Raw genomic sequence first — 26,111 nt, forward strand, 5'->3', positions numbered from 1 at the left:
ATGCTGTTTGGTGTCTATGTTTCCATATTTATATTAAGCACCTTCCAAAGATGTGATGAACGTTCTCCATCTGTGCGAAGCCCAGGAGCATCAGCTTCACTCTGTCGCTAATCCTCTTAGACTGTTTTGTTGTTTTCCTTTAATTGAAGTCTCTGTCGGGAGTCTCTGGTACTCCTGGCGTGACTAGTGCAGCACAGCTGTGCTCTCAGCTGTAATACAGGCTAACCTGTGGTCATGGATTTAGAAAGAAAAACACCCCAGGAAGCTTACCATGGCGAGCTATTATTTCCTGATTTTATTTTTTCTTCATATACAACCTTTGCTTTTCTCCTTATCTTCCAGTGCTCTTCTGTCTGTCTGATTTAATCATTGCTTATTGTTGTCTGTTTATCTTCCTAGATCTCGCTCTCGGCCTATTGAAAAATGTGTCTCATGGTCTCCTCTATCCTAACTTGTTTTCCAGGGTCGTTTTGAGGTCAGTTTGCTGAAATGACAAGGCTGTGACAGTGTGTGTGTCCAAGTGTGTCTGTACTGGACCGATTCCTGTGACATGGCCGCTGCTAAGAAGAGTGAGTTTCTTATTTTTAAGTATTCTCCACCTGTTTTAATTACTGTGATGTTCACTAACCTTTCATATTTAAAGGTCCCTTTTCTAGTCCATTTATGATGTTACAGCTTTGGGAAGAGGCAGAAACCATTTTAAATATTATACTTTACATTTTAAGCAGTAGTTAATATGCAAGACGCAGGCAGTCCAGACTAACCCAGTATTATATTGTAAATGTCTCGGGATCAAGTGTTGTACTTGTGTGGTTGTTTTGAAGTATTAGTGAAGAAATCAATCATGTGCAATCAGGCTTGAAAATTAATTGCATAATTGTATTTTGGGGGGAAGTTAGGGAGGTACTGACAAAGTCCTGAACAGCCCAATTTAGTCCCAGTTTGGAAATCAATCAACTGTTGCTAAATCCAGATCTCCCATAGGCCTTATTTGGTGTCTACTTCATTTAATTCTTCCACCTCTTTCCTTGACATTTGATTTGTAATCACAGAGTAATTCAAAGATGCATTGTAGTGCACCAGATGGATTATCAGCAATACATATAATACATATAAGCTCTTTTACTCAGCCAGGAAGTGATCATAATTGTTTGAAGCTCTATCCTCTAATCCAGTGTTTTTCAATCTTGGTCCTGGGGCACCCTTGCCATGCATGTGTTAGATGTTTCCCTGCTCCGGCACACCTGATTGGAAAATGAATAGGTTGTTATCAGGCATCTGCAGAGCTTGATGATGAGTTTATCATTTGAATCAGTTTTGTTGAAAGAGGGAAACATCTAAAAGTATGCAGGGCTGGGGGTGCCTCATGACCAAGGTTAGTAAAACATTGCTATAATCTGATGAAGGTGAGTTAATTATTTTCTTGCATTCAAAGTTTCCCAGAAGTTATCAGCTCTCGCAATACAGGCTAATAAAGGGGGGAAAAAACAGGATGACAGATTCCTCAATATAATTTACTGTGACTGAAAACCTCAAATTAACCTTTTCACCCGTGAAACATCCTGGAGGGGTTCCAGGAAGGATGATCAATTTAATTTAAATTCACTATCGATTTTTTTTCTCTCTCTTCGGTTGGGTTTCTTGCATTGGGGAAAAAAGGTGCGGTTAAACTTGTGAGTCAATATAGCAGCTTTGTGTCAGCTTATTTTGTTGAGGCAGGCACATTTATTTCCTGAAAAGCAGGAAGGGTTGAATAAAGATAATTCACTGGAAAATGAGATCTGGTAAAGAAGAGCCATAATTGACTCATCACGTTGTCGTTACAACCATAAATACGCCTAATCTTTTCCTCCAGTGGAATATTGGTACTTGTTGTCTTCAAGGAACCCTCTGCAGGTTTTCTTTCTGTTTGATAAGGTCACTAAATTGAAGGGCAGTGCAACCTCTGTGTTGAGTTCTGTGCTGTGTTGTTCCTGTTGACGGCATTTTACAAAATGTATTTTCATGCAACTGGGGTGGACTGAAATGTCACAGGAAATGTGTTTGTTGGCTTTTATGCAGGCAGAGGATTTTTTGCCACCTTGGGGAGAATGAAAGATATTTACACACACAATAAAAGTATTGTGTAGCTTTTTAAGGCTTTGTTCTTGGGGGCTTTAGCTATTTAGACAAAAAGGACAACAATAATGTGTTTGTCAGACTGCTTCTACAAGATGCTTGTCATTACTTTTGGTGCATGAACATTTAATACTCTCTGAAAAGTGGTCCAGCCTGCAAATGTTGCTTGTTTTTGGACCTAAATATGTTGATTTAGGTGATTTTTGGAGTAAATGAACCCAAGTTCAGAAAGAGAAACGCTTAGGCTGACAGAAAACTGCAATATTCAGCTGAGTAGAAGCAGATATACCGACAGACCGATTAGTGGAGAGACAGAAGTAGATGGAGATTAATCTGAAATAAGCTAGTTCAGTAGGGCAAGCATGCACATGTTAATTTGTGTGTGCACATGCATCTGTGTGTTTATTGGTCTACCGAGAGGGTAAGTGTGTGTGTCCCTGTTCTCGCTTTGTCTGGGATTATCTGACCCATCTAAAAGGCCACAGATCTCAGTATTGTGATAATGAGCCTGACACAGAGGCTTGGCCCAAGCTCTTCTGCTGCTTTGATGGTGTTTGTATCTGTGCAAATACATCACTTATATAAAAAGTGAAAATATAAAAGTCAGAGCTGTAAAAGTAAGACTAAAAGATGAATAGTACACAAGGAAGTGTGAAAATATGCCAGGGACAGATATGTTTTGAAAACAATGTAGCTGCTAACTGCTTCGGAAATTCATGATGACAATGGAGATAAACACTGACAGGAATTGGAAGCATTTTCATGTGCCGAATGGTTGATCACACAGACATTTTGCAGTAGTGCATTAACACTGTGAAGTTATAAATGTTCTAGCTTGTGTTGTGCTTTTTAACTTTAAGCAGTAATATTTATTGCTTCTTTCTTGAGGCAGGTTGATGATAAAGCAAAGCTGCAGTGCAATAAACAAACTTATGATGGATGACAAACCTCCAAGGCTTGGATAGGCAGGAAAATCACAGTTTGATCATCAGTACAAAAAATGAGCAGCTATGTCAGAATATAAAGTATTAGGTCCTTTGATAAAAAGTCTAAGGTACAAGCCTGTGCACAAAAACTGAAGTAAAGATGAAATTATGACTCTTTAAAAGTTCATTTTGCAAAGAAACGTCCAATTACTGAGTTCAAAATTCTGCTACCACCAAAGGCAAGTTGAAGCTAAAGATTACACATTTTAAAACCCTGATAACTGAGTCTGCAGTGTAAAGTAATTGCTGTGGGATTCTGGGGTAAATTTTAATCAATCTGGCAACTATAGTGCCATGAGATCATTTTAACTTATGTAAAGTGACTTTGATTACCCTGTTTTTGTTTCCAGCTACACCATGAAGCCTTATGAATTCACCACAGCTCTGAAACTTCCTCCGTTGCAATGGTGGCTGAAGCTCATGGATATTGTAGTAGTTAAAAAAGTCAAACTGAAGGAAAATACGTCATTTGTCATGATTTGAAATAATTAAAACTGGAGACCGTGACATATAAATCTATATACATTATCCATGAGACTCGAAACTGAAACAGGAATTTACAATAGGGAAACATAGTTGGAATAAATTAGGAAATTAGGAAAGGGAAAATGAATTATGGTTACTTCTAATAGTAAAGTTGTGTTAAGAATAGATTAAAATGAAGTGCAGTGAAAGAACAGTGCAGTACAGTGCAAGACAGACATATTGCATTTTAATTTATTTCTGAAAACAACATATGCTTCATTGTTTGAAAATATCCTGGAGGAGAATTAGCATCAGTACACATACTGACTACACCCACCAACATAATGGCTGGTGGTGCACAAGGTCGACTGTGGGTGGCTCTTCAGTTTGTTGTGAAGCATGTTTGATTGCTAAGCTCGTCACACAAATACACATGTCTCTGCCATCTGTCAGAGTGTCCGAGACACATTTTTCCTTCAAGGAAACGGCACAGTTTTACATTCATGCCACAGAGGAGCTGGCCTTAATATTTGTCAGAATTCTTGAAGGGAATATTTCTGATTTTGAAGAGAAAATTGAGTCACGAGTTGGGAGATTCATTACGAATTAAAACCCCTTTTCTCTATATGTGTTCCAAACGCCGAAGGCTATAAAGCAACCTTTTAATTCAGGTTGATAGACTGACATTCGCTGTAAAGTATGAAATCCAGCCATTATTAAGCTTAGTGTATGCCACGTGAATGTAATTACACTGCCATGTAGCCCTGTATGAACTTCTAGGCTTCATGCAAAAGCTTCTTATAGCAGTGATTTAAAATAACAGATCCTATGGGACAATGAATTTAAAGCTTAAGTCTGAAGCCATGAGGAGAGTATACACACATCATTACATTCTTACTGAACATATACATATGAATATGATGTCAAATTTATGCTTACATTTTCTTTTATTGCAGTGAGTGTTTTAGTTTTTGGTATAGCTGCTGTCTTGATACTGTCTTCAAAGCAAAACCAGAAAAGTGGACTCTATGTGCTGCACACAGTGGCAGCGTTGTAGTCCTCGAGTTGTTGGATGTGATCAGTGAACCAGACATTCAGGACACATGGATAACACACAAGATATCTATGTCACTGACTTTTGAATGGCTTTCTGTAAACTGCAACAAACAAGCAGAGTCATATATATTGTTCAGTCTATTATTTCTTTGATTGGTCAATTAATTATTTACAAGATGACCGAAAATAATGAAAATATCCACAATAGCTGAGTGATATCTTCAAATCTGGCCAGCCAACAGTCAATAATTCAAAGATATACAATTTACAATAGTGCAATGTGCAGTAAATTTAACATTTTAGGATTTCTTACCATCATGTTTGCAATTTGGGGGCAGGAGGAGGGGTACATGTCTATTTTTTTCTTCAAATAATGGATATTTTGGTCAGGGGGGAAATCCATGATTAATAGTCTAATATGTTTAGATATTTAATTTACATGAAGGCACATACCTAGAAAAGAAAACTCATTTTCACATACTGACCTACCCTGACTCTTGTTAACCTTTATCTTGATTTGTGAGAGTTTGCTGTCGAGGATCACAGGAATAATGTTCATAAAATCTAAAGTTAACTCGTTGAATCAGAACTCCCAATATGGGATATAATTAATATAGTAAAGTACTCCTCATTATCTTAGAGCTTTAGACCTTAAACAGCATTTCAGTAAAACACCCCCATCCATCATGTCTACTTTCCATTTCAACGCAGTGATCCTGCACATATGGAACATGATGTAACTCCTGAACTCATTATTGTGACCCAGATTGCTGATAGCAAGGATTTCTAATCTCTAATATAAGTCGATATAAAAGTTTAATGGAACTAGACCCAAGTGGGACAGTAATGGCCTGGGTTTCATGTACTGAAAGTCAGCATGTGAATTCAATTACATATGTTGTAGTAATAAACAATAGAAATGTCTCTTCAATATTAACCACAATGTATTTTATTGTACATTATTAACAGACTCTGCTCAATAACTAATACGTGTGACACCAAATGTTTGCTTGTCATGGCTCAGCAGAGAAAGTCACATTTCTCCTCTTTTGACAAGTCTCATCTTTGACTTATAGTATTTCTGGTCCAGATATGGTCAGTAAATGTGAATGGAAAGACAGGCATAATTCAACTTGAATCTTTATTGGAAAAAGATGTAAACTACTTAAATCTGTTGGCAAGGACACCTGGTTAAAGTGTCAATTGGTCTTAAGGAGCCTGAAAACTTGAATTCAAAGCTTTTCAGTGTAATATTAAATAGTTATTAGTATTTATTATTAATATTTATTAAATTATTACTTTAGGCTGCCACTATTTTCCTTAACGATTAATCTGCTTATTATTTTCTTGATTAATCCTTGTGCCTTATTTTAGAAAGTGTTACACATGGCTCATTAGGGACAAAAATGTCCATAAAAATATTATAAATTAATAAAGCTCAATAATTCACTGTAACTTATATAGTAAATGTACAGCACGTTTGAAGTATTATATATAATATTCTATTGAGTTTGATGACCTGTGCATGTGTGTATGAGTGAGAGAGAGATTTAGACATAATGATATGAATGCAGACCTGCAAGACAATACAAATACTCCATTTGTATCTGCACATACGCACATTTATTTTTCAGTACTCACACACACCACACTCTGACACCCATACCAACACATCCAGGTCATTTTGGATACACCCTAATGTTCCACTGGTCTGCTGTGTTTCATTATACAGGACGAGCAGGACTGAGGAACACTGCATTGTATTCTCCCATAGAGCTGAATACAGCAACACTTTTTTCTAAACAGTGTATTATAGATTATAAGTGATTTGGTTGAAATAAAATAAAAAATTGATTGATGCATGGATTGAATTGTCTAGAAAATAAAATCGAAAAGCCAAAAATATCCTTTTGTGAGGCATAAACGTTACTCGATTACTCATTTTCTATTAGACATTTCTATGAAAAGTCAGAAAATAGTGAAAATTTTGTCTGATCAACATTCAGCTTGAGAGTAAATGGTGAAAATTTAAACCTGGATTGTGGAACCTCTGTTACATTAAAGCTCTCGCCAAACCAGTCCACACAGTTCTGAAGAAGTCTATCACCGCTGACTAAATCTCTCCGTATTTCACAATATACCAGTTTTTAACCTGGTGTCGGATGAATACATGAATGCAGACTTCCACCCCCTGATCTGGTGAAGTTCCAGTTAAGTCTGTGCTAACTTGAAGGGGGATAAGGGGGATAAAATAATTGAATTGTGAAACTCTTCTAGACTTTCTAGATGTTATCAGACTGAACAGATCAAATTCTGATAAACAAGTAATTTCATGCTGCAACAGTAGTGACGGAGCAGGCTACAGTGAAGTCTGTCACGTAAGCATGCATTAATAGTGTGTTTGTAATACTGCTCACTGCCAGAAGGGGGGAGACAAAAGTCATGCACTGCAGCTTTAAATGGCGCTTTTCCACTACACAGTTCCAGCACTACTCTGCTCGACTCGGCTCAGTTCCAGGAACGACCTTTTCCATTACAAAAAGGTACCTACTCAATGTGGGTGGGGTCGTCATAGCAACGGCTCTGCGAAACTGCCGTGACTTCATTTTATACGCGACACAAACACATAAACAACGGAGGACATGGAGGCGATGGTGTACTTGCTGCTGTATGTGGCTTTCTGTCACACACAAAGCAACAAAATTGAGCCGTATGGCTGTAACGCTGTTGCCGGTATTTAAAAATGGTGGGTTTGGTTCTTGTGTGGGATGGCTCATGACTCTTCCAGCGACAACTCCTCTAACCAATCAGTGGCCAGCAGTCTGTTGACGTCACATTTAGTATCGGCTCGGCTCGCTTGGAACCTCAGCAGAGCAGGTACTAAAAAAGTACCAGGTACCAGGTACTATCCCTAGTAGGAACACAAAAAAAACCAAGGCGAGTCGAGTCGTGCTGGAACTGTGTAGTGGAAAAGAGCCAAAAGTTTACATTTTCCAGCTAGTATTAATTAATTATCTATCTTATTAAATTAGTAATGATGAATCCATATACTAGTTCAGTGTGGTGGAGAGAAAATGTTTTGTGTGTTGGCAATGACATCCTGGAAGTCTGGATATAAATATACACAAGCCACAGAAGTGGTGCCAAAAAAACTAGCTCCTAAGTTAAAATAGTGCAGCCTTATTTTGGTAGGTGATTAGATACTCAGAAACACTGTTATGTTCTAGATACACACATCTCATCCTGTTGTCACACGCTACGTTATGGAGTTGGCAGTCTGAAATATTGGCCTCCAAACAAAGCTCAGACATGGTGGTCGGAGCATCTTTTGAAGTTTTTTTGAATAAATCAGGAATAATTGGAGTGAGTTCATAAGCAACATAGAGCTGAGTGAGTATGTGCACAGAGACAGGCCAGTGTTGGATATGCTAATGTTAAAGCGTGCACAGGAACACACACTGTAACGGACATTTTCTAAAGGGTCTTTATGGGAAATGGTGTTTGAATTCAAGTGATGGATGAGCTCCTGTGTCTCTTCAAGTAAAGGGCATTCTCCTATTAATAGAATATTTAATAAACACTTAAAATATTGTTTAAATATCTCTTGTTGTTTAGCTTCTGTACATGTCCTACACTCTTGAAGTTCTGGGAAAGTACTGGTCTATAATCGGACCCAAAGCTCTTTGAGCAGAAATTCAGAAAAAAAAATTGTTTATTGTCACAGAGAGAATTATTATTTTTGGAGGAGGAGGTTTATTTGGAGAGGTCAGTGTCATAGGAGAGCACAAAACCCTAAAGGGAAATAATATGTTTAGCTTGTAAGCCTTAACTGCTGTAACTCTTTTGTTTTGACACAGAGGTCCCATGCTGGACTCTGCGATGTGATACCACTGGTTGGATGGCATGTAGTATTTTCTTAATGAATAGTTTAAAAGATCCTGTTTTAAGTGTGGATCTCTCTGTGCCAGGTGGATTCCCTGTCAAAACTGAATCGGCTAAGAATTGTTAAGCTGTTATGAACGATGAGGAAATGTCACAGTGGTATTAGAATATGTTGACACAGTCCAATCATATGTCAGATTTTTCAAATAGTGATACAGTTTTGTTTTCTTCGAATGACGCCAACTCATAATTAAATTTCCAAAACTGGAGACAAACCAACATGAGCAAAAGTATGTGGACACTCCTTGTCTGACCTCACTAATGCTCTGTTCCAGGTTACATAATCTTGTCTTTGCGGGACAGTGGAGGCTGCTGTAGCATCATTTTAATGCCCCTGGCTTTGGGATGGGGTGTACAGCATTTTGGGCCATATGGTCAATCATTTTGTATATCTCTTCCAGCCCTGTGCCGAAGAGCAGTGTGCTACAAAGCTGTCGTTCTCCAGGTGATCTTGCCCTCAGACATCAGGGGAGGCCGAGCTGACGATGTATTTCCATGGAGGGTCATATCACTGCTATTAGTTTGTACTGGGCTTTGTATTTTCACTTTTTAGCCTCAGAGATGGAGTGACCGGAGAGAGTGGAAGTTTGTCCACAGCTTTATCAGATTAGATTTACTTTACTATAATGTTCCCCTCTTCAACTTTTGACTTTTACCTCAGCTTCACCATCTCATGCTTGCTTCCTACTTTTCCCTTTTGATCTCTTTTTCTATCGCTCTCTCTTCTTATCCTTCAGTCCCCCCAACGTTGTCCACATAATTAAAGTACTGATATGAGTATGTAATGTTTATGCTTCACTGTATGTGTGTATAAAATACAGTAAGTGCCTGCCTTTGGTTTTAAAGTGTTTACTGCTCCTCGAACATTCAGACTAACAGAGCCGGTTTGAGTTATTGCCTCCTTAAAGTGCTCTGCTGTACACTCCCATTACGTCATTAAAGATGAGTTGGCTGTAGCTGCTTATCGTGTCTTTTTCTCCCTTTAATGGGTATCCAGTGTGATTGTTTGTGTTCATGTCCGACCCTCAGCGGCTCAATCCCTCTTTTCTCTTTCTCAGGTTGTGCGAAGACGGGAGGTGTGCGCTTCTCAGAGAAACCTCCTGCTGCCAGCGCCTCATCGCATGTTCACTTTGACGAAAAGCTGCATGACTCTGTTGTCATGGTGACTGCAGAGGAGGATGGCAACTTCATGGTCAAGGTTTGTTTAACTTGGCACTAACTTGGCACATGGTAGCTGCAGTATGCAAATGTATCCTCATCTCATTTTCTTAATAATTATCCAGAAAAAAATGGGATATGGTTTCCCCTAATTTAATTCACTACTTTAAATCATTTAGTTCGTCTCAGATTCCTGACATTAAACTCAGTGCTCTTTTGTTGTTCTTGGTGTGTCAAAATACCACTTTCATCAAACATTTATCCAACCTTGAAAATCATTTTCTGTGGTGAAGACTAATAATATGATTAGGGTTAAGGTCCCTATTGTACAGCTCCAGTCATGACCCTGGATGAGCAGCGCGACTGTAACAATAGAGCCAAGGAACTGCTGCAGTAGTTGTAGGACAGGAGGGAAATGATTGACAGCAGCAAATAAGACACAATACCATGCATTATACTTTGATTGCATGACAGTATAAACATTCACTTGGTTAATCTGATTGTTGTGATTGCATGTCACTCAATTATAAACCAGAAATGTTTCCTCTGCTTCCATAAATGTATCAGATGTTGCAATCACATTATGATCTGGCTGTAATCTGTTTAGTTTGAAGGGGCTGTACTGAAACATTGAAAATGTTTGGAGGCACTCTTTTATTAGATAGTGATCTCAGCCCTTTTTTCCCCGAAGCTCAGGCATCATCCCAGGCCTTCTTTGGTCAACCAGAGTCAGTGGAGATGGATGGGTATGCCATTAGTTTTGCAGGTTTTTGGTCAAAAACCAAAGTCCAAAGTAGAGGATGAATAGAAATGTTGAGCTGATGATAGCACCAGAGAAAATGTAAATGGATCACCTTTCAATTCATTTGCAATTCATTTTACACTTCATCCTGAGGGGGACATGGATGTCTGTACCAATTTCATAGCAATTGAGTCAATAGTTGTTGAAGCATTTCACTGAAAACCACAAATGTGAACCTAATGTTTATACTAAATGAAAAGTAAGGGGACCACCAAAGTCAGTTGGATACATTGTCTGGGAACCATGAACGTCCTTACAAAATGTTGTGCTAATGTTGAGATATTTCATACTACATGAAAACTTTGACCTGTTGTCAAAGTCAAGGTGTCACCGCAGTCATTAAAACACAAATGGAAAAATTTGGGGATTACCAAAACCAGTCAGACTCAATCATAAGGAACCTTGAATAATTATCTGTACAAGTGTTCTTCTTATTCCATCCAATAGTTGTAGAGATATTTCAGCTTAAAACAAAAGTGGTCGACCGACAGACTGACATTACCATCCTTAGACCCAGGCTGGTAGCATGGCTAAAAATGATGTGTAGTAGTTTCTAGATGTGTATATCTAGCACATAATCCCAAGCCCACAGGCATTATTCAGGCTCCATCTGGTGTAATTAGATCATATGATAGAGCAACTGATTAAAGGATGTCTGCCAACGCAAAAAACAAAGTCCATTCTGTACAGGCACAATACCCTGAATCATTTAATCTTTAAATTAATCAGTCTAATGTTAATCAATCTAAATCAAACCCTGGTTCTGTTGTTACTTTTGGAGTAACCAGAGGAAGTGTGAATCACAACAGCTTTTCTCACCTCATCAGCACAAAACCTTGTTTATAACATGTCAAACAAGGCCGCAATACTTAAGGTTTAAATAGGTTCATTAAAACATCCGTCACAACAAGGTGATCATTTTTGAAACATATATATAATTAGTCCAGTGCCCTTTTGGAAAAGTCATCACCTTCCCACCAACTGTATCTGTAATTGGTTGTAATTAGGTGCTTGACTTCCCTCGGTGCCATATTATCTAAGAGTGGATATAATATTGTAAGGTTACTCTTTGATCCAGTGTGCCAGTCCCCTCAGTTTCTACGAGCATTGATAGGCTTTATCTGGGAAACCTCCAGGAGAAGATTAAAGTCTTTTCTCATCACTCTTAATCTCCTCTGTCGGCTGTAAAGGCAAAGGACAATGTTATCAGACTTTTCATCTGTTTCTGCTGTCAGCTCTTAAACCCTGGAGGTGCTCAACTCATGAGTCAAACAATGGCACATATAAGACTAAAACTTCCATGTAAGAGCCTGTGGATAAACTCACACTAGTAGGTTAACTTTGAAAATCGGCAACTATAAACCACTGATGATCATGAAGGGATACACCAATGAAACGTCTTCCTTCTACCTGCACAGTTAAAACACAGTTTGTTCATTTCTGAGTGCTAGCCTTAAATCTACCTCATCATAGAAGCAGTTCTTCGTGGCTTTTCCTCACATCATTCACCTATTAGCAGTAAAAAATATAGAGAGAAATACAGTGCATACAATGCCTGACTGATTATACTTGAGTTATACTTGAGATTTTTAGATTTGTGAAGTCTGGCTTTTCCTATAGAGCCACCATGAAGTTGACGTTTGTAGTTTGTAGTTTGTAGTGAAATGTCTTGACTACAATTTAATGGACTGGCATTAAATGTGGTGCAGATATTCAGGCCTCCACCTCAAAATAATTGTAATAATTCGGTGATGCTCTGATTTTTGATTAATCTAATACTCCTTGATAAAGCAACCCTAGCTCATTTACAAGTGGCCTTTCTTGGCACTCAAGACGCTGGTAGCATGGCTAAAAATGATGTGTAGTAGTTTCTAGATGTGTATATCTAGCACATAATCCCAAGCCAAAAACGCCTGACCAGCCCCTTCAAAAGGTCTCATGTGACACAAATTCTGGCAGCTCATCACTGGCTCTGCATCAAATTCAGAGTCCAATTCAAACTTCTTGTGATGACCTTTAGAGCTCTGCCTGGTCGGGCTCCTGCCTACATTAGAGATCTACTGCAGCCCTACATCACCAGCAGGTCTCTAAGGTCTTCTGAGGCTTAATTATGAGTTGTGAGGTTGTGGCTCCTAAACTTTGGACCTCTGTCTTGTACTCTGTGGACATTGAATCAGGATATCAGAATAAAAACTGTGTCCACACATTAATAATGGCTCTTAAGGCGCAAGCAAGTCAGCAGCACTCTTTAAAATATTTGGGTAAAGACCAAGCACATCATGAGCACATCATGATTTATCGAACAAGTCCTGAATTCCTTTTGAGTTCAAATAGCTGTGACAGAAGAGCAAGTGTATTTCAAGTAGCTCACACTTTCTGAAAGACCTTTTAAATGAGTATGACCTACAATCAATATTACAGAATGACCCAAGCAGTTTCTGTTCATAAAAAAGACTTTCTCTTTGGTATATATATATTTTAAACGTATTGGTTAGTTGGCTTTAAGTTTAAAGGTAAATATTGCATTGCAGGGTAGTTTAAAATGAGTAGTAGTATTATTGATGATATAGACACCCTAATAAAAACCTTTAAGTTGGCTCTCTTTTCTTCCAGAGTTTCTCAGCCATACCCAAATCCCAAAGGAAACTTCTGTACAGGCTCATTGAAACTAAGCCTTTATGGTGTGAAAACAAATTCACGGCCAAATCAATTTGTGTGCTCATTGCTTAAAAGCTGTGTTCGCACATGCAGACGGCCCGCAAACTTGGCTGTGACCTTCACGGCAACAGATCCGCTCATTTGTGCAACTGTGTCCGTGTTCCCTAAAAGCTCTTTAAGCGCGCTTTAGAGTGGGTTCAAAGTACTGTCAGCACTGCATCATGGCTCGCCACGGAGCTCAGGGGGGGGGCCTTGTTGCCATGGAAACGGTCGGGGGGGAACTGGCGATCCTCACAGGCAGACCGAAGAAGAGGTGGGAGAGTGTGTGGGATGGATCGGCATGCTTGCAACAGCTGTATGATTACTAGTTTTCAGTCTATAAAACAAGCATACTTATATTGGGTGAGGTGGGATCATGTGAGGACAACGCATAATTCAATTTACATTTTTTCAGTATGCTTTTTTTTTTTTTTTTTTTTTGACAATGGTGAAGCTAAGGATGGAACTGAGTACCTGAGAAAGTGTTGCTGCAGAAGCCACACATTTTATTAAATCCACATTATTTGTGTGACTCAAGACTGCAAAGTTAATGTTCTGTTAACTCTCACAACTACTCTCTCTCTCTCTCATGAAACAGAAAGCAGAGAACAAGTCCTGACTTTATGATATGACCCGTGCTATATAAGAGCAAATGCTGCTCCAGGGACCATCAGTAGGTTTACATGAACACTAACAATAATCATATTAGTGTGAGTAACTAGATTAACGGTTAATGACCGCAAGGATGAGTTGTTGCCTTCAGGAAACATGTAATTAACACAAAACAAGATAAGGGTCTTTTTTTAACCACTGCCGGCCTTGTTCCTTTATTTTAATACACATAATTTTGCATTTAGTGTGCATTGATTGATTGATTGGCTTCTTTGGCAGTGACAGAAAGCAGACTGGAGTGTTTACATACCACAATATTTGATTGGTGGTTGTGTTTACACTAATTAAAGAGGATAGCTTGGTTACTCAATAAGCTAAACAGAGTTGATGCATATTAGAGCTGAAATGATTAGTCTGTTTAATTAATTAGTCATCATCATTTTGTAGCCAAAACTGCAAATGACAGGATGACAGAATCTTTTCCCTCTTTTGGTAGATTGGAGATTTCTGCTCTAATTTACCACTGAACTAATCTTTTGTCTACATTACAATGATGTTTTTAGATGTATGTTCCCAAACAGCATTCAGTATGAGGCTGAGTCTCAGTTCAACATCCAAAAAAAAAAAAGGGAAAAAAAAAGGAAAGTTAAGCGTGTGCCTGGTTTTGCTGCAGGCGGCTCTGAGTGAAATATGTTGGATGAATGCTGAGTTGCTTGTGTCTAACTCCCATGTTACACATAGTACATCTTAAATTACATATTACAGCCATTGTGCATTCACTTATTAGACTAAACCAAGTACTTTAAATTGCCAACTAATAAATTTAATTCTGGTTATTGCTTTGAGTCTCCATCATTGAGGCGTTTCACTACCTGATTGCTCTCTCTGTCCACATCTGCAGCATGAAATTCAAACTAAATCAGAGTATTAGAGATAGTTCAGAGTCTCATAGACATGTGTGGGTTTACAGTCACAGAGTGATTGTTTGTCTCTGCAGAGCTCTCAGTGTTCCCTCTCTGCCCTCTCACTTAATGCTGTTTGCTGCCTCGGCTTTACTCATTGCTTTAACCAGGGGTCGTGTGGGGCTGACGCTGCCGTTTGCTACTCTAGCTGCAGGGGCTTTAGGCTCATCTCTCTCACTCTCTTTTTATCCCGTCTCCTCTGGCTTTCCTCACTCCTCTCTGTGACGACTCCCTCATGAATTTTTCTCTTTGGTAAATATAAGGTTGCTACCTCTCCACAACTCGCCTCTCTCTACCTCGCAGATACACCTCGGCTGTCTCGGCTTTCTTATATTTTCATTTTATTTTTTGCAAATGGATAATATAAAATGAAAAAGGGTGAATTGTGGTTTAAGCAACAGTGGCAGCAGATGATGAGAGAGAGAGTTTGTTTGTTTGGTTGCATCAGTTTGCAACAATGTGCAACCAGCTTCTTCTTTATTTTATTTCAGTCTTAAAATTCACACAGAATCTGATGGATGGCTGTAAGTTATTGGACCGAAAAACCAACTATTCTGATAATCAAATAATCGTTTTGAGTCATTTTTAAGTAAAAAAGTGATAAAATACTCCAGCTTCATGAATGTTATTATTTTCTGGTTTCTTTAGTCCTCTGTGATTGCAATGTAATATCTTTTTGTTTCATCAGTCGAGGCAAAACCAGACATTTGAGGTTGCATAACAGGCTTTGTGATTTTTCATCATTTTCTGACATTTTATAAGCCAAACAACTTCAAAGAAAAAGTTATGTGTTAATCATTTTTACAGTTTATCAGTTAGTCATTCATTGTGAGAACTTCATGAAGCCCAAAGTGGCAAGTTCACATTGTTTGTGTGACCAGCATCCCAAAACACAAAGAAATTCAATATTCAGTGACACAGAACAGAGAAAAGTTGCAAATTACTCACATTTGAGAAGCTGAAGAGAACAAAGATGTCACATTTGTGCTTGATACATGATTAATGTTATTAATTGATTATCAAATTGAGTTATCCAGTAATTTTCTGTCCATCAGCAACAATCTTTTAGTCTTGATTTTCCTGTATGTATATTAGGGGGTCACGTAACTAGAGTTACTATATATTATATCAGTAATTAAAGCAAAGGGGACCTGAGTGGACAGAAATCCCATTTAAATTAGACTTTGTCTGTGTATTTACACCTGTATAGTTATTTAAATTTAATTATATAGTGAAATAAATACTTGCTGTAAATAGCAGCCAGTTGATCAGTATTACACTTAATAGTTAGTTAATTAGTCATTTTAACTAGTAATTGTCACACAGTATTAAAGACAGTACAAGAACATGATTGTGAAAAATAGTGAAGAATAAAAAGAGAGAATGGTTGTATGTTTATTAAATCATAAGGAGACACAGCAGATATCATCTTTTTTCCATCCATCCCAGACATCTTATTTTAATATGATTTAGCACTTTGTGAACTTAAATTTTCTTCCTGCATCCTTCTACTTGAGGGTCTGTGTCAGCCTCGATGTCTGGATGGTTGAGCTGTTGGGAAGTCTCCACTTCAGCCTCCACACTTATGTCGAAGCTGTAGCCATGAATAAGATCTTGAATTACTGACAAATCTGCTAAAAAATTGGGAGATTTTGGAGCAAAGATTCTCAATTTTATTTTGAGTCAGGACAAAAGCTGGCTCTCGCCTCTTCATTTTGGCTGAGGTGAGAAGATTAAAGTCACCAGAGCAATAACTAATGATTTCAATTAGAGCGCTACCTCAAGGAAAACTTATCCCAATAGTGTAGCGTTAATGAGAATTACTTATCCGCATTATTTATAAAATTAATCCTTTATTTATTGGGCTGTAATGGACTTCCATTATGCAATGTGAGGCCCCTCTATAAATCCCTCTCTCTATTACTCTCTTCTTGATCCCACCCTCACCCCCATGTGGTATAGTCGGATTAGTTTGTAAGGAGAGAGAAGGACAGCCTTTGTATTTCCTCCTAATAGACAAGTTTTTGCTTGACTCTCTTCTTAACAATCCTCTAAATATGTCTTCCTCTCACTTAGGTTGGCTTTCTGAAGGCGCAACACCGCTACGAAATCGTGTTCACCTTGCCTGAAGTCCCATCTCTGAAGGATGCGTGTCCGGCGCCGGTGCCGGCCAGTCCACACCTCCGGATCACTGATATCACACCCGCACCAGAAGGTAAGATCAATATCATGAGAGAATGAGAAAAACTGTGAATGTATAAATGAATATTATTTTCCATTAAATTTTCAGAGCGGGAAAGTTCAGGGAAATCGAAGATTTTCTGTCTGTTTCTGTTTTACACTGTAAAAAAAGATTTGGGGTTTAAGTCAGATGGACAAATGCTATCATGCTGAGTGAACTCATTTCCTCTTACAACAACGTAAAACAAGTTACAACAACCTCCACTTGAAAAAAGACCTGAAAACTGATGATAATCCATTCAACTGACTCAAGAAATTAAGTCAGTATCGCACTTGAAGAGCAGAAACGTTCAGGGGAAAGAAGGAATTTTTTGGCTGTTTCTGTTTTAGTTGCGAGGAACAAAAAGTTATGTGGTTGTGCTTTTCCTCTGGGCGGTTTTGTATATTATTCATTCTCAACCCAAAACAGGAGTATTTTGATATTTCCCTATGTTCGTAGAGGTTTTGGTTCCGTTTCTGCTCAAATTTGCTACTGAAGTAATATTTTTATCAGTGTTGCGATGATGTTAGCGGTGCCTTTCTCCCTGTTGAATGTTTGTTCGCTGGCTTGTTCAACAAACTGAAGCGGACGACAAGACATATTTTCATGTTTGAAAGTTGAGCTAATGTGAGTTGTTGTTCAGAGTTTGTGTGTACCACCCATAGACTGTATAAAAGAAATTGACAAAGCATCCGTGACATCACCCATTGGTTTGTGGACTGCTGCTCGGAAGCCAATAGTTTCGAATCTACGCAGCGCCATCTTGAAAATTTCAGGTGCATGCCGGGATAAAAACTACTTATATGGGCATGAGGCGGGAGTCATGGGCGGAAGTATGGGCGGAGCCAACGGCGGAGTGGGGAGGTTGCGATTGGTTGCGAGGGCTGGATCTCGAGGACATTAGGCAATCAACCTGTCAATCAGGACGTAGCCACGCCCTAATGCATACACTGCTTTATCGTCAAATATAAAATCAGGGAGGCCAAAATTTCACAAATGAACATCATACTGCATTGAAGAAGGCTTTAAACTAACGATTGAGACCATAAACACATTTTGAAAACGTTTACTGAGGTTAGAAATCAAGTGAGAAGTTGGTGAATTCTCCATTGACTTGTATAGAGACGGAAGTCCTTTTGAACACCAAATGGTCGCCCCCTGGTGGTCTTTTGATAGAATGCAGTTCTAAGTTACTTCCGCATTGGACTCATTTCAGAGGATCAGAACTCCCCGCCTGGTACCACCACTTTTCTACAGTAGCCCAGAATGGACAAACCAAACAGTGGCTCTAGAGAAAACCTTTTGAGTTTTTCGGGAGTTTCGTGATTCAGCCATCATAGGTTCTCCTACATGCTTGTAAAGGGGAGGGGAGGGGTATTCAACAATCTGCAACCTCAGCTATATTCCAGTAAATCTCACACACTGGACGTTTAAGCCCCTTAAAATTATATTTCTCAATATTAGGGGTATGCCAGTCCCAGAAAGTTATTTATTTCTCAAACCACATACAGTGAAATGTTGATTCTTGGTTTAACATCCTTAAAAAAAAAAAAATTAAAAAAAAGGAAAGTTAAGTATGTGTCTGGTTTCACAGCCGACTGCTCTGAGTGAAATATTTTGCGAGTAATTCTCAGCAGCATTGTTGCAGGCTGCGCGCGGAGTACCAGATGGCTGAGGATTACAGCCAGAATCGGAGAGTTCAGACAGAGTTAGTTCAGCAATCCATCTCTGAGAAACCATAAACACAAAAGCCGACTTTCAAATGCTTTTCCTGTATTTGTCTTGAATTCCTGTCAGTTGTCACGCTGTCTGTCGTAGGTGGTAAACTTTGAACATCTGGCACCTGTGTGGGCTGAAAATGACTTGAATTTTAATGTGTACACGTCTTAAATGGTTCCGCCCCTCACCACTAAACCTGCCGAAATGGGTCAAAGGTGATGCTAATGTTTCTGGGAGTCATGCCCGATACATGCCTGTAACTGAAGCAGCACACTCTCCCTCTGGCCTGTCTCTGGACCGGTGTGTGTGTCTCAGCTGATGAGAGCAGGGGCAGGTGTGTGTCCATATTTATGTGTCTGTGTGTGTGTGTGTGTGTGTGTTTGTGTGTTTGTGTGTGTGTGTGTGTGTCATCTGATGTTTATGTGTTTTTCCATCATGTGACTTTTTGTTCGCTGCCACCTGATTGTCTTTGTTGCATCAGTCTGATCTATATTCAAAACAACGGCTCATGCAGAGTGAGAAGTGTGTGTGTGTGTGTACGTGTGTATGTGTGGTTAACACTTGGCAAAAAAAGAGGAAACCCAATCTCTCCTCCTCTTTGTGTTTCTCTCTCTGTTTTCCAGGAGGTCTGAAGGTAACGTGTGAATACATGGCGCAGCAGGAGGGAGTTCTGTGTGAAGAGGTGCAACTGCTGAGTGAAACCAACGAGGAAACTTGTGTCAAGGTCAAAGTTCACGCCAGAGTCATGGGTGAGGTTTCCTTACAATGTGTATTGCACAAAACTGAAGCTTGCAGTTTACCTTTTGTCATCGTTTTCAACGGTTGGAGAGTGGATGATGCATCATTACTTCCTCCCGTCTATGATTTCTTCAGCGACCCTTCCTGTTAGACAGAAGTGTACATATTATTAGATTTTTTTGGGTGTTCCTCACGTTTACATCAGCATTCATACATCACTTTTTCAAGCATTTCTACTTTGAAAACCTTAAACGAATGCGTAAAGTTTTTGTAGAATGAACTAGAAATCTTTGAGAGACTGTGATACTATAAAATTATCTCTTTTGTTTTTCCAACATGGTCTTCCACACCAGTTGGTTTTCATTTTTAAAAGCTGAATTTTGAGGCTGATTATCACAATTGACTTTTTTACTGTCAGGACACACAATAAGCAGCCCAGCCAAATGCTTTAGCCCAAAAGGTGCCACATTTGCTTCACTCAGCAGCAAAAACCCCCCAATGATAATCTATCGAGTGGCTGTTAATTTTGCACCCTGCTGTCTATAACAACAAACTTCTTTTGTGCCTCTTTTAGTTGTAAATTGAGAAATCTGAGGTTGACAGTTTAAACAGATTTTACTTGTGTGATGCTGCCACCTGCTGGTGACTTCAACAACCAACTCACAAGATACTAAATCACAATAGCCCCTTAAAAAAATCAGTTGTAATGTTATTTTACAGACAGTTTTTATAATAAAAACTCTAAATAACCTTCTTTACAATTAAATGATAAAACAACATTTCTAATAAAATGCAAATATCATCTCCTGCTATAATTCACAGTAACAGTATTTTTCTGTGCTCTGCCGTTGTGAAACCCTCCCTGACAGAGCAGAGCGTGTAATGACTTTGACTCCTACATTTAAATAAGTGTTAGTAGGGCTGAATTACATGTCAGCAGATGGAGAATTAGGTACAGGAAGCGTGTGCGTCTTTCCATCTGTGCCTATGTGAATATACAGTAGCAGGACTTGTGTGTTGGAGGGTAGCCGAGTGTTTATTTTTACTCACAAAGCGTGCCCTGAACATCTGTCCAGATGTCTGAGTGTAATTGAGGCCTGGATGACGACTAGATCAATGGATTAAAGTCTGCCTCCGCCTCTGCTGTTACCCCGAGCTGCACTGCTGCTATTAGATAAGTGACTCAGTGAGTCAAATAAAACAGCAGCTCAGCGTTCAGACGCTTACAAAAACAATCCTTACAGATGGATCACTAGAAACTGTATAAACATGGTGATATATTTAAGGAAGTGATTTTTCTATTATTAGGGTTGAACCAGTTTATAAAATGAATGATCAGTGAGTTGGCAGAAAATTGACAACTATTTTGATTATTAATTAGTTAAATAATTCACACAAACAATACATTTGTTGGTTCTAGCTTTCAAATTGTGAGGATTTCCTGTTTTTCTCTTTCTCACAGCTAAATTAAGTGAATATCTTGAATGTTTTGGAGTGTTTTTCTCAGACAAAAGCAATGTGAGCACTTCACCTTGGACTTGAATTTACAGACTAAACAATAAATTGACAATAACTGTTCAGTCAAAGTAGTCATTTTTAGCAGCTGCAGTACTTTTTTGATGTTAAAATGAGTCTGCAGGGTCACGGTCCTTCTCTCATAGTGTATACTGGTGGTAGAAGGGAAAAAAAAAAAAAGCATGTGTTGCATTGGCCGGGAATCGAACCCGGGCCTCCCGCGTGGCAGGCGAGAATTCTACCACTGAACCACCAATGCATTGATGTTATGGGGAGAAGCAGAATAGCAAGTCAATAGTGCTCTAGACCTGAACTAATGCTGAATTTTGAAGCTCTAGTTCACTGTGGAAGGTTTTATGGTTAATTATAGATATAGCATTTTAATATAGATGTGTGTGAGAGTCTCATTTAACCTTGTTTCACTTTCGTTATAACACTGGTGGTCTGTCTCGTGTCTAGTTTTAAGTCCTGCGGCTCTGATTTCTGTGATCAGTCATGCTGTGCAGCGTTTTCAACTGGAAGCCTCCAAACAGGAGCCTCTTTAACTGCACGTAAGCAGATACTACCAAACAGGAGGGAGGGGAAAGAGGTAGGGGGAGGCGAGGGAGGAGCCGCTGCCCTAAACTGAGCCTCTCAGTCTGGGCTTCCTCCCACTTTGTGTAGACACGGCATGGAGGCGGAAAATCTGAACCTCTCCACCACAGGATTAATTCCAGCAACAAGCAGGGAAACTGAACCTCTGTTTACCTGCAGAGAACCTCCGCAGCAATGATAACATTATAAAAATAAGAAGCACAAAATAAATACCCACAGGAGAGGAGGTTGTTTGTCAGATTCCAGCGGCGAGCAGAATACACACGAGTGCTGCGGTGATGTGGTTATCACAGCAGTCCTGCTGGTATTTACTCAGGGTGTCAAAAATATAGAGACACAAATATAATGAGTTATTTCTTCATCTGGCTTTTACAAGTTTAGTGAAACCAAGAAAAGTGAATGAGAAGCTGCTTACTGTGGAGCTACTGTGGTCGTGGTTTTTTGTACAATCTGAAACTGTTTTCATAGTTCATGTTCACAAAAAGAGGGAATACATTTCCCAAAAAGTCAAGGCACACTGCTTCATCAGAGTATAAAAGTTATAAAAACACTTAATATTATTATAGTGGCTACATGATGAAGCTTTTACCTTTCGTGCCATGATTCTTGGAGAATCCCTGGACATTAATTTGTTTGCTGTGTATCAAGAGGATCAGACTATGATCCAGGAAGCAGTTTCTCATTTGTTTTTTATCCAGTTTCTATAGTTGTTTGACACTGAAGGCCTGAAAGGTTGAATACAGTTTGCAAATGTGATATGAAAATGATGTCCTCTGAATTTGTTTGTATTTTTGATGAAATGAATTACTGTTTCTGAAACTTCTTTTCAATGAAACTGATGCTGAACTTTAAAAACATGCATTTAAAACACATTAAGATGTAATTCAGAGCATCAAGTTTCATTTGCACATAAATTCAGAACTAAAGTTTAAAATTAATGAGGCAGGTGGCACAACAGTACTGCTAAATGTATATCTTCTTTAAATGTAATTCCTTATGGTATGAACCAGAGGCAACCTGGCTGACTCATTATTAATATTCAATCCTTGTTGATTGGATTTGAAGTTATTTGGGTTGTCAAACTGTACTTGAACGTGTCATGGCTCCCTCTGATTTCTTTCTCTTTCTCTCTTCTTTCTGTCTCTTGTCCAGATCGTCACCACGGTACACCCATGCTGCTGGAGGGCGTCCGCTGCATCGGGGTGGAGCTGGAGTACGACTCTGAACAGAGTGACTGGCAAGGATTTGACTGAGTCTCAAATTCCTGCTCCTATTCGCATACATACAAACACACACACGCGCGAGCGCACACGCCATATCTCGAAAACAGAAGAAGAAATAGAAACACACATAGTGCACACGTAGCGCCACATGCAGCATATGAAGTTGTTTTTTTTTTAGTTTTGAATCTCTGACGAAATAGATAAAGTCTCTGCAAACATTTACATATACAAGAACATTCCTCCGCTGTGACTTTCACCGCAACATCGGCAGCATCTCAACGGACATTTTGTCACATTTCTACTTTCTACGACTCCTCCAAAAAGCCCTAAAAACTGCTCCACCATCTCCACCTCTCTCTCTCTCTCTCTCTCTCTCTCTCTCGCCCATCCACTTGTTTTAAGTTCTGTTGTTGGTGTGTATTTTCTTTACTGAACCGCCAGGGGGCAGCAGTGCTCTTTAGATCAGCGCAGCCCTACCTCCTCTTTCTCACCGCCTCTTGTGCTCCAGTTCACTCTTTTTCCTGATGTGCAAACTGAACAAACTGTATCCCACATGGATTTAAAGGTGCAGGTGTGCATAAAGGGCTCTTTTATTAATCAATCTACTTGAAAATGAGCTAAAAGAATGGAATAAATCTGCACAAATCAGGGAAATGAGGTTGAATTTAGTAGCAATGCTGAAATGTCTGTTTAACCACCAGGGGGCACTACAGACCACTGTATGTAACGCTCTTCATTCTGAAGGCTTTTTTAGGGCAAATTATGATCCTTAACTGTGCTGCAGGATGGTATTATCTCTGTATTTAAAGGAAAAATCCAACTTGGACACTCTTAAACTTTTGAGATCTTCACGGTTGCTTCTTTATATTTCTGTTTTACATGTTTTAACCCAACCTACTTTGTCTACATTACTGATATTTTGGGAAATCCCTTCAGAAATATGTGTGAAGGTGTAAGTGAGGAAATAATTGGCAGCAGCAATAATGGAGATGGGTTTTTACCTGTCAGGAGAAATACCTCAAAGCACGTTTTTTTCCAGCTACAGAGCATGCTACTGGTCTTTTTGAGTTGTATCTGTTTAACACGTGTGAATGATTGTGGATCTAGACACAAATGCACTTTTTCTTTTATTATGAGGAACTGACACCAAAATCTGTGAAACGTTTTCTGACATGCTGTTTGTGTTTGTCCACTTTCTACACAAATAAAAACTCACAAGAGAGCTGCATCAACTAGTCAAGTAATCAATTAATTGGCAGCTTTTTTGATAATCGATTAATCGTTTTAGTCATTTGTTTCAAGCAAAAATTCTAATTTTCATCAGTTTCAGCATCTCAAATGTGACATTTTGCTCTTTTTTCTTTGTCCTTATTGAAATATTGTTGGTTTTTGGACAGTTAGTCGTACAAAACAAGAAAACAGACATCAATGTAGGCTGTAAGAGATTGAGATTGCTACTTGTTTGGGTTTTTTTTAGCATTTCATTGACTAATTAATTGATAATAAAGCTACAACAAACTATTATTTTCATACTCATTTCATCTTCAGATTACTTTTCCAATTGATCGATTAATTGTTTTTTTCTATAAAACACCTAAACACCATCACAGTCTCCTGGAGTCCACAGTGACCAACAGTCCAAAGCCCAAATATATTACATTTTCTGTAATTTAAGACAAGGCTAGGCAGGCAGCACATTGATAAATTTGAGGGTCTGAAAGCATCACATTGTTGCTTCTAAAAGTATCTAAATAATGGATCAGTTATCTAAGTAGTTGCAGATTAACTTCCTGTCCATCAACCAATCGATTAGTCGTTGCAGTTCTAGTAAATAATCATTTGCAGTCCTAATTCACAACCAAACCATTGCACATACCCAACAGCTGTATTTTAAAAGTGTTTTTTGGGTGGATTTTTCCTTTAAGGTAGCCCCGCTGCAGCCAGGCCTCAGCAGGCTTCAGGAAGGATTAACATTTAGTCTCTTTTGTTTGAATTGATGAAGCCTTCAGGACGCACATGCGACACAAGTGCCTTCCATTGTACTGTCCGAATGACTTAACATTGTTTTACCCCGACACATACTGCAACCACCAGACAAACACACGGAGCAGTCTGAAGCAGCGGGGAGGTGACTGCACATGTTGAAAGCCCGGTGACACCTCTGGGGGAGGGAAGGGCAAATAGAAAAATATATCTATGGGATCAGAAAACTGTAGAAATGTTGCTCTCTTGATCCGGTGTGACGCCTGCTTTGTTTGTTGTCCTTCCAAGTGTTAAAATACCACCACCACCACCACCATCATCATCATCATCATCATCACATTTCCACCAGCTCTGATCCGACAGGTGTAGCTACTGTATCTGACTCAGCCTCCATCAGTTTAAATCATATTCATTCATAAAAAATAAAATAAAAACATGAGAGTCGTAGCTCACATCCTGGTCGATTGACATCTGTACTCATAGAGCAAGTGCCATGATCTCCATTATCGTATCACCTTCTGACAACAATCATATCCACCCCCCCCCCCCCCTTTCTGTCACACACACCCTTTTTTTTAATGCATTCAGCCTTAAATGAAACGATTCTGTGTCTCTTTACATAGTTGACCACGAGTTCTTCTTCTCGGTGTAGTTTGCAGATTACACTGATTAATTTATCGTTTGCTTGCTTGTCACTAGGTCAAAGTCTGGTTTTTATGTTGTTGTTTTTTTTGGCTCCTTCTCATAGTGTGAAACTGAAGTGCTCGATATGTAATGTTTCAAGAATGTAGCAGTTTCTATGTTGACATCTGCTCCTCCCTGTGTGTGCGTGATTTGTACTTTTTGATGTCACAAAATATATTAAAAAATAAATAAATAAATAAAAATGTGTGTGTGTGTGTGTGTGTGTTTGAGCTCTGTCAGTTCATTACAGAAACGCTTGATGGCAGTCTACTCCGCTGCAGCTCAGTTTGTATTTATCTAAAGTAAGTGTCCTGCATGACATGATGTAACCTCTGCTGCACTAACTCATGTTTTTATACTTGTTGTGATGACAGAAAACTGCTCAAAACTACGATTTTACTCATTTTAAATAAGTATTCATAGACTTTTATAAAGCAAATAGCTCACACTCAAGTCATATATTTATTATTTATTTATTTACTTTGTGTCAACAAGTAGATTCAACTAACTTTGTTGAAGCTTTGTATTAATTTTTATGTTAATTGCTTATGTTTCTTTTATAATTTATAAGTCAAAAATGTTTGTTTTAATTCAAAATGACACCAACTACACACCTGATTGGTTAAATATGAGCCT

The 26,111-nt window shown here is 38.8% G+C and overlaps 1 protein-coding gene and 1 non-coding gene across 3 annotated transcripts; one reads left to right on the plus strand and one right to left on the minus strand.

Moving 5' to 3' along the window:
- The first annotated feature begins 462 nt into the window (after positions 1-462).
- LOC128383959 (adipose secreted signaling protein) lies at positions 463-25,322 on the plus strand. 2 transcript variants are annotated; one of them, XM_053343547.1, is made up of 5 exons: positions 463-569; positions 9,626-9,765; positions 16,875-17,013; positions 19,362-19,487; positions 22,738-25,322. In XM_053343547.1, exons 1-5 carry the CDS (start codon positions 551-553, stop codon positions 22,836-22,838), a joined length of 525 nt encoding a protein of 174 aa, XP_053199522.1. In that variant the 5' UTR covers positions 463-550; the 3' UTR covers positions 22,839-25,322. The 2 variants fall into 2 exon arrangements, with proteins under 2 accessions (XP_053199522.1, XP_053199523.1); XM_053343548.1 differs by having other exon boundaries at positions 19,365-19,487.
- On the minus strand, positions 21,180-21,250 carry trnag-gcc (transfer RNA glycine (anticodon GCC)). The gene has a single exon. It is a non-coding gene; the product is annotated as a tRNA-Gly (tRNA).
- Positions 25,323-26,111: the final 789 nt, after the last annotated feature.

This window comes from Scomber japonicus, chromosome 22 (genome assembly GCF_027409825.1).
Source record: "Scomber japonicus isolate fScoJap1 chromosome 22, fScoJap1.pri, whole genome shotgun sequence".
Taxonomy (NCBI): domain Eukaryota; kingdom Metazoa; phylum Chordata; class Actinopteri; order Scombriformes; family Scombridae; genus Scomber; species Scomber japonicus.